This window comes from Acanthisitta chloris, unplaced genomic scaffold (genome assembly GCF_000695815.1).
Source record: "Acanthisitta chloris isolate BGI_N310 unplaced genomic scaffold, ASM69581v1 scaffold5449, whole genome shotgun sequence".
NCBI classification, from domain to species: Eukaryota; Metazoa; Chordata; class Aves; order Passeriformes; family Acanthisittidae; genus Acanthisitta; species Acanthisitta chloris.
In genome coordinates this window covers 4,715-14,222 of record NW_008690704.1, presented here as the reverse complement: position 1 = coordinate 14,222, position 9,508 = coordinate 4,715, and the positions used below count along the sequence as shown (strand labels likewise).

General features: G+C 39.3%; 1 protein-coding gene across 1 annotated transcript; it reads left to right on the top strand.

Annotated features, from left to right (window-relative positions):
- Positions 1-171: 171 nt before the first annotated feature.
- LOC103809092 (tensin-3-like) lies at positions 172-8,069 on the top strand (the record flags this gene model as incomplete). Its single annotated transcript, XM_009081908.1, has 6 exons — positions 172-267; positions 1,948-2,025; positions 3,661-3,738; positions 5,545-5,713; positions 6,707-6,775; positions 7,925-8,069. Coding segments are annotated over 6 exons (635 nt in total), but the record flags the coding sequence as incomplete, so codon positions are not given.
- Between the last annotated feature and the right edge of the window lie 1,439 nt (positions 8,070-9,508).

Here is a 9,508-nt window from a genome sequence, read left to right as displayed (position 1 = left end):
TTTTTTCTGCAACTTGTAACTTTCCGGCAGAGCAGGTCTAATGTATATTTTGCATGCTGTATATGAAACATTCGGTGGTAATGTGAAAACAATACATCATAAAGACCTGCTAATTTGTGAGACTGTTGTCTGTTCATTGCTCCTTTTCATGAGCTTTCTTTTTCAACACAGTTGGAGATTTGTCAAATGAACTTGTAAGGCATTTTCTGATTGAATGTACTCAGAAGGGGGTGCGCTTGAAAGGATGCCCAAATGAACCATATTTTGGTAAGTACTGTGCATCACGTGGACAGAGAAAGTGGAAACTGTGTGTGTTTGCCAGTACTGACTTGAATGGAGCACAAATGAGAGAATACTTTAATCGAGTCCTGTAGGAGCCCATTCTAAGATCCCAGGATCCTTGTACACATTTACCTTAAGTAGATGGGCAGTCTAGCACAGATGCACATGACCAAGCTTCAAGCAGTCAAGCTTGTCTGCCACTACTAATGTCACTGCAGGCAGCTGAGCTAGACCAGTGTTATGGGCCTTATTGATTTGAGACCTTGACCTTTGTCCTCTGTTATATTTATGCTGTATATAAGCTGGCTAACATGACTCCAGAGTGAGACTTTTACAAAGTGCATTATGCCACATCTGACTGCCTAATGTAATATAGAAGCACATTACCTTGTTGAGGAATATGTTCAGTGTAGGTGGCTCAGTGCACAGCTGCAGTGTGAGCTGCAGGGTGAGCTCTGGTGGGCAGGAGCCCGAGCTGGTGTCAAGAGGCCATGAACTGACAGTCCTTTGCATAACATAGGGCACAGCAAACTGTGGCCCAGCCAGGTGACCAGACAGACTGAGATCCAGCAGGAGCCAACTACCCCCAGACTTTCCCGTGCTTAGACTGTGAGGGTATAAAAGCCCAGGGCTTCCTTTGGGGTCCCTCCAGCACGAGCTGTTAATTTGTTATTTAGTTACTGCACCAAGATTAAGTTACTTTAAGGATTAAGGTGTCTGAGATTCTGCTATGGGAAACCTGGGGTTGAGCTGGTAAAGAAATCGGGTCTGACTGTGTGAGTGTGAGCTGTGTCACTGAGAAGGGACCTCGGTGTATGGTCATTACAGAACAGTTCCTCTCCCAATTTTTCCCGGCTGAGATGTGGGCTTTCCCCATGGGCTGCCATCCTTCAGGGAAAAAAATCCAGTATGTGCTCTCTGTAGACCACCGTTCCTTCATAAAATGTCCATCTGTTCCAGTGTGAGGTTCTCTGAAGGTTACAGGGTGGGGAATGTCAGCTTGGATGCCCAGAACACCTCCTTCTCCTCCTCCTCTGACCAAGGCATCCCCCTCTGCTGTGTCTCACCCTGCATTTTTTCCCAGAGGGGGCCCACCTCTGGCTCAGCAGTGCCCTACAGTGGGTCTGCTGGAACCAGCAGTGTCTGGTATGGAAAGCCCCTAGACTCTTCCTACAAAGCTCCCACTCCCTGCTATGATCCTTGTCACATACACCCAATACACTCATGAAAGGGTCATCAACCATAAAATTAACAAGTGTAAAATGACTATTTGAAGTTGTGTAAAGGTAGATTGAATCTTGTCAGTGTTTGGCATGAGACTTTTTTCAAATCATGTTACTGGTTTTGTCATTTTTGTGCTTTCTCCAGTTGAAGCAAAGACATTTGGGTTAGGATTTTAAGCAGTGTATTTAAGCAGGGAAAGGGAGCATATGATTGTGATTAATGAATTCAAGTTCATCCAGCCAAGATAGTGTTGGGAAACATGAATACAGTAAAGTTGACCCATGAAGGTCTTGGCTTAGGTGCAAAGATGATTTTTTTTTTTTTAACAAGGAAGTGGAGGACACCCCTTGGTCTATAAAATACTCGAAAGCTAACATAACTTAGGCATTCTTGTTGTCCACTAAATTAACTGTGCATGTATTGTTACTCTTCTGACCACAGGGAGTTTGACAGCTCTGGTGTATCAGCATTCCATCACTCCACTGGCGTTGCCTTGCAAGCTCCTCATCCCAGACAGAGGTATGCTTGTTGAAGTACAGAAGAGATATACCCAGCCAAGCTCTGCTTCAGAGTGTCAGTGTTTGAAGGCAGGTGAACATGCCACAAGTCAAGATCTAAGCAAAACTGCACAGGGAAGGATGTTGTGTTTTAAAAGTGGCTCTTCAGTATTTGTGACTGTGATATTCCAGTTATAAACATATATGCATCATGGAAATCTATACAGTAATCTAGCATGTAGGAAGACAAATGTGCTTCTCAGACATGAAATTATGCCCATGTATGGTTAGGTTCAACCACAGCTCTGGGTAGCAAAAGGGCAAGTAGATAAAGAGCAGAAGGTACCCTGAGTGTGACACCGGCAGGAAGAATGAAGCAGCTTACACAGATTCAAATACTAAATAAATGATCCTGTAAAACCTTGTTAAAAAAAAATCCTGTGTTGCTTCATGGGACTATAATTCTAATTTTGGTTTTCATGAACCACTCTAAGACAACAGCAAAATGATTCTATGCTTGTCCCATAATCCAGTTGTCTCTTATTCTCTCACATGAAGTTAACCCCAGATGCATTATTGAAATGTTAAACATTCTTGTGGTTTTTGACCAAACTCTTTAAACTTTTGTTCAAGACCTTATGTTCAAACATCATTTGATTTATGCAAACACATTAGTGAAACTGTTTTAGCAGAAAAACATGCTATGTCAGATGTAACAAGAGAACTCTTTATGTGGCAAAACAATATGGGAAGTGGGCTTGTTCTTACCCTCCTCACCTAAAATGGAAAGCTTCTTCTGTTCTGACAGAGGTATGGGACTGAAACGTGTCTTGTCCTGAATAAACATAACACAGTGAAATTTTAATTTGGATTTATTTTTTAATCCAATTTGATCATATCTTTTAAGGTGATCATCTGTGATTAATCACAGGCCACAGTTGCTGGAGTATTTAAGGCATCTGGATAACTCTATAACTCCAGACGTATATTATAGCTCTCTTCCTCATTAGAATGTATTCAAAGACAGCATACATCATGCTAAAAGCAGCAGTCATTGAGATCCTTTTACATGCACTTATATAACTGAAATAACATGCTGGTGGAGTTTTCTCACTAATTTTAACAAATGATTGGGAGGCAAACATTCCACTGCTGTCTCAATGGTCCAGATGGGTTTTTTGAACTTAAGAAGAAAGGAGGATTATGTTGTCATCTTCTGATTCAAAACATAATTAATCGATTTCATCATGATAACACAAAGTCTTTGTGTCTAAATTAATGTAAATTAAATCAAATGAGATAATTAAAACTGCACCATTTAAAATATTTTGAGGTTGTAATGAGGGAATATAGCTATTAGCATTGCTTTAATGTGGCATCATGGGTGTCCCTGCAACATATGCTTATGCAGTTATGTCTTTTACTGTCAGGAAATAAAGATTGAGCATCCCTCCTGCAGTGCTGGAGGCAAAAAGCCCTGATGCAGCACAAAACCCACATAAATGGTTGTAATGATACAAGATTAATCTCATCTACTGGACAACTCTTGGCCAGAAACATGAAACATAGTTCTAAATGCTAAATTCATAGTTGACTGTGTGCTTTGATTTGTCGATTCAAGTCCAAACAAGTCATGGGCAGTGTTTTCTGTTTGCAGATCCCTTGGAGGAGATAGCAGAAACTTCTCCACAAACTGCTGCAAACTCAGCTGCGGAGCTTCTCAAACAGGGTGCAGGTCTGTTAAAACTTCTTTCTTGCAGTTGACCATCACTAAATTTTGTATCCTACAGGCTGTGAGAAGCTAAAGCTTAGATTGGACCTAAGGATGTGTAAAGGGAGCAGCTTAAATTTAGACTGGTGTGTAGATCTGTAATGGGCACTGTGAGGATATCTACCAGGTTCTTTCTGTTTTCTGCAACCAGCTTCTAAGTTCTGCAACTCTGTCTTTGCTTTCCAGTCATATGTCGCATGAGAATATGGAGTATACATAGATTTCTTCAAGCACAGCAATGAAGCAGTGACATTGCTTTCATAACTGATGAACTTACAAAGGATATTTTCAACCTGTGGTTGCAGAGGTTCATGAACTATGTCTGAGGTCTACAAAGGTCAGCTAAGGACGGTGTTCAGTAGGGTTAAGTTCTCAGCATAGGGGTCAGCAGTACCATGGGAAAATGCTTCCCATCCATCAATCCAAAAAAAAAAAATAATTAAAGAACAATGCCCTGTGTTTCCTTTGAAGCCCTTGTGCTGCATCTTGTTAGGAAATGTCCTGTGACTTTTCCATTGGGTGCTGTTTTATGGATTCTCCTGAGTACTGCAGCACCTGTTCTGGCAAGTTAACTTGTCTTGCTGCAAGATTATTGATGGGACAGCAGAACCCTGACCAGACTACCTCCAAATGATGTGGTGCTATGCATTGCTACCATCTGTATCGCTCTCAAACATAGGTATTTGCAGCAGCTGTGTAGAGACATGTTCTCATCTGCTTTCTTTGTGTGCAGCTGATCCAGAGAGAGCTAGTGAAAGCCTATCTGAAAAAGTGCAGTGGCATCCTAACTCACTGTATTGGACATTACTCTGAGTACTCCTTCATAATCTTAAGGATATCCTTAGAAGAAATGCAGCCACTCTGCAGTAGGCATGCCCAGGGGATCCTGTCCACGCTGTCGCATGGTCCCTGGTTTTCAGGCTGCAGTGAATTCTCTCCAGGATCTGTCTGTCCACTAATTAGTCCCATTACAGCCAGGGGAATATGCTACATTTGCCATGCTTCTTTGAGTTTAGCCTAACACTGGGCCAAGTATGCCCTTCTAAGAGTGTTGCCTCATTTTCCTCACCCATTTTAGAGCACTTCTGAAGGGCTAAGCTGAGCAGCTCTGGAGAGAGTGTTGCTTCTTGTTTGTGCAGCTGTCTGCTCTAAAAAAGTACCACTTTGAACATTTGGTAGCCTTACAAACCATTGAACATCTATTTTTGTAGAGAAATTTCAGAAGTTACTGATATCTCTAGAAGAGCAATAGTGCTTTTAGAAGTAAGTACATGCTAAGGTAAAGAATAAGCCTAAAAATATGTATGTCAGCAATTTTTATCAGTGTGGAAGTTGTTTTATTTGCCCTGAAGTCACTAAATACACAGAACACTATGGAATTAATGAGAAGTGAGCTTTGCAGCAACCCTCAGTTCTTTATGGGGTAAAAGCATTCTTGTCTTGCCAAACAAGTGTATGGTTTCCTTTGAACAAATTTTAAATGGTGTTTGAAACTGTAAAATGTGTTAACATATGCTGGAAATGTATATTTTTTTACTGGCTAAGGTATTTGAACTTAAAAGCAAAATATCCCCATTCTTTCCCCTTAGGAATGCCTTTGCTCCAGTAATACCTGCAAGTGTACTCTCTGGTGCTGTCTTGTATTTAATTAAATTGCAGAATCTATGGGTAATAGATAAATATAGTCATAGACTTTAAGATGAAGATACTAAAAAAAGGGAGAACAAAAGACCTATGACCTTTCAAATTCTTTCCCCTCTTTCATTACAGCATGTAACGTTTGGTACCTGAATTCAGTGGAGATGGAGTCCCTCACGGGTTACCAGGCAGTACAGAAAGCTTTGAGCCTGACACTAATGCAGGATCCTTCTCCTACCTCAACTGTTGTCCATTTCAAGGTGTCTGCGCAGGGAATCACATTGACAGATAATCAAAGAAAGTAAGCAAAAGAGGGATGGGAAGAGAATATCTGGCCCTGTCCCCAACAAGTGTTGGCCACTGTTTACTTGATGTTCCTAGTTGCATTCTGCAGTCTCTGTCTCAGAGGATAGTAGGATTATCTAAATTATGATGGCGACAGTGTAAGCTGTCTGCAGTACTGGAGAATGTATTTTTAAAGTTATGGACTTTACTCCCATGTGGCATATTTTACCTCTTGAAGGTCCCTTTGCTATGGCATTTTTCTGTTGTTATTTCCTATAAAATGGGGAAGTAGTGGCTTTGCCAATATTTGGTATTCAACCTATTCAGTGAAACAATTTATCTTCATGGTGTCTTTCACCAGTACTTCAACAGAGCTGACTTAAGCAGATGCTGTGTATCTCCAGTATTTGAAGTAGTGCTTTGGATAGCCTGTAAAAATCTATGATAAAAAGTTAATTTATATTTACTTTGTACTAAATGTTATTAGGCTACCACAAACTCTTTCCGTTTGAAAAATGACAATAACAAAGGAGGGACAACAGGAATTTATTTTAGGTTTAAAAAAAAAAGTGCCAGAATTGTTATTTTCCTGGGGTCTGCAAGTATTTAATGGAGATCAAGGACAGAAGCCTAAATTGTAATGCCTAAGAGTGTGTGTATTTTGAAATGTAATATAATCAAATTATTCACAGGTTTCAAGAAACTGTGTGTTCCACTAACATAGTATCTAAATGGCTGGTTTTTAGAAATAAATACATTTCATACTCCTCATTCTTTTTCTTAGCTTAAGAGTCAGTTTTTCTTTGGTTCAAAAACTTGATGTTACTATTTTAAGTATGGATTTATTTGGTTGGAGCAGTTCAGGTAGCTTTCAAAGTCACTCAGAGATAACAAAAAAAAATTGCTGTTACTAAATTGAGACGAATTAGTATTTTTTTTCAGATCTGTTTATTTAAAATTTTAGACATCTTAACTGTTTCTGAAATTTGTTTTATTTCTTCCTATCCAGACTCTTTTTTCGGCGACATTATTCAGTCAACACTGTTATTTTCTGTGCTTTGGATCCACAGGACAGAAAGTAAGGAAGACAAGCAGTATTTTTAATATGTTGTTTGTATTGTTGATCTCCCAAAAAAACTCTCAAAACCTAACATAAGTTTCATTTTTATTTCTCCATTCTATTTTTTTCACTGCTCTCTTAATGGACAAGATGGATGAAAGATGGCCTTTCTGCAAAGTAAGTGGACACCTATATGAGTCTCTTTTAACTGAATGTTTTAGGAATATTATTAAAGTCATGAGTTTCTTGGTATTCTAAATTAATTTTGTCGGAAATGTAGAAGCGAAAGAAACTGTTCAGAGATAAAAGTCTCTCAACCCACTGCAATTAGACTTCAGTTACTTCATCTACACCTCTGCAAGTTGGGGCCTAATTATGTGACAGGTGATAGTGGGATATCTCAAGCCAGAGCTGTGTAGTTTATTTAGATTGCAGATCTGTGATTTGATTTAAGGTTTCAGAAATTAAAACAGAGCAGTTTGCTACTCATATTTGTGTTCCACTTGTCCAACTAACACAAGCTTACTTGTCTCAGTTAGACTGATAGCTTAAAACAAATGCAAAACCCCACACATGGCACATAGATGAAAACACTCCTAGTAATACTAGTCTGTGGCGTAAATGTGTAATTAACAGCTGATTGCAAAGTGTTTTCTGTTGAAGGCAAATGTTGTTGTCCCCTTTTTACCAGAAGAAGTAACCTAAACAGAGAGGTTCAGACATTCATTGCTGGAAAGAATCAAAAATAGGTGGCTAAAGTCTTTTTTCCAATACTCTGTCCACTGAGACCTGTGGCCCTCAAAAACCTCTCTTTGGGCAGTCCTTGACAGACACATACACATGCCTTCCCTCAAGCTAGGTAAGAGAACAGCAGTACTGAATCAATTAAATATATCCCCAGGGTCAGCAGCACGTCCCTGACAGCAAACAGTACAGGATGCCATATAGAAAGAGTAGAAAGAAGGGGACAGTCTCCTTCCCTGATTCTCTCCTGAGTTAGCTGGTTTGTTGGGACCACTGTGTTTAGCAGCTACATGGGACCTTGCCCATCAAAACAGAGGAAGTCTGGTTTGTGTGTTTGCTTTCTGCAGTATCTTTTCTGCTTTATGGGGCAAAGTGATGCCTATCTGTCTGTTCTCTGACGTACTGTGATTGTTGCCCTTGCAGAGTGTTTGGGTTCATTGCCAGGAAGCAAGGCAGTGCCACAGACAACATATGCCACCTCTTTGCAGAACACGATCCAGAGCAACCTGCCAGTGCCATTGTGAACTTTGTATCAAAGGTCATGATTGGATCCCAGAAGAAGATCTGATGCCTTTCCATCCTTGATTCAGTGCTCCTTTGCTGACTTCACTGAAGGAAATCACTGTGAGAGGGAGAAAGGCTATTCAGCAGCAATTTCTGAACCTTGTCATTCTCAAGAAGGAAGGCAGAGGATGGTCCGTGTATTGTGTTTGCAAGAGTTCAGGCTTTTATTTGAAGATGCTTCTGACTTCACAAAGCATTATTTCTTTGGGTTTTATGTCAGAGGACAAAACAAAAGAAGCTGGGTGCCACCCAAACCTATGTAGCCCATACCTGAATGAACCATAAATGAACAACTTTTCTCCTGAAGGGTTTCTTACATATTTTCACATGCTGTTCCTCATAATTTATTGGAACAGAAATACTCACTGGGTTGTGCCCCTTTTTTATTCAGAAAATGTTCTGTATAACTTCCACAAAGTCTCTTGCCATGGTTGCATCAATGGTAGATATAGGACTTGCAGACATGCTCTTAAGAGAATGATTGTCTGAGGAAGACTCTTTGCTCTTCCCTTCACCTTTCTGTGGTCAGTGATGGGAATTGAATGGAGAAAGGGGAAGGTGTATGTGAGGAGAAGGTTTGTGCAAGTTGATTTCTGGTAAGAAAGGACTGTCAGTGTGGAATATCCAGGAAGATTGGTCTGTATTTAGTGTTAAGAAGGCTGGGCTGTTTTAGTTTGAAAAATTTTAAATAGGGGAGAAGTGGCAGATCAGAAAAAAAAAAGTTGTGTGGAAATCTGTTCTGTAACTAGGGTTTTTTGTATTTTTTTATACAGAAAACTAAGGATAGATTCTGTATTTTAATAATTACAGGATAAAAATAGGGAAAAGCAAAGAGGAAAATCGTATAATTTATATATTTTTACCTGTGCCAGATTATTTATAGTAGATCTCAGATCTTGATATGTCATATGGTTATTCATAAAATAGACCATTATTGAGCTTTGTTATTTTGTATAAGCAAAAGTATGTATAGCCTGTGCCTTGCTACAGGCAGTGGGGTCTGGTATTTTTACTTCTGTCTTACAGTGACAAGACACTTCCCTTTTTCTGTCTCTGCAATACTGTTTTGGTAGTAACGTTTGTTCCCCTACCTAATACATAATTATATTTGTCTATCCTTTTGCCCTGTTTTTTATTAATGTCTCTGCAATACTGTTTTGGTAGTAATGTTTGTTCCCCTACCTAATGCATAATTATATTTGTCTATCCTTTTACCCTGTTTTTTATTAATTTTTTTTGGCTTTTTTTTTCTCTGTAGGAACTTTTTTTGATTTATATTTCCTTGAATCAGGAAATCAGAAAGTGAATGGAATTATTTTGTTACTCTGTCCCATTTCTTGAGAGCATTTATGTCATGATTTCTACAACTGTCACACTTGTAGATATATCTGTATCTTTCTAAACTTGCAGATATTTGAAATGTTTAACAAAGTGCTAGTTGAC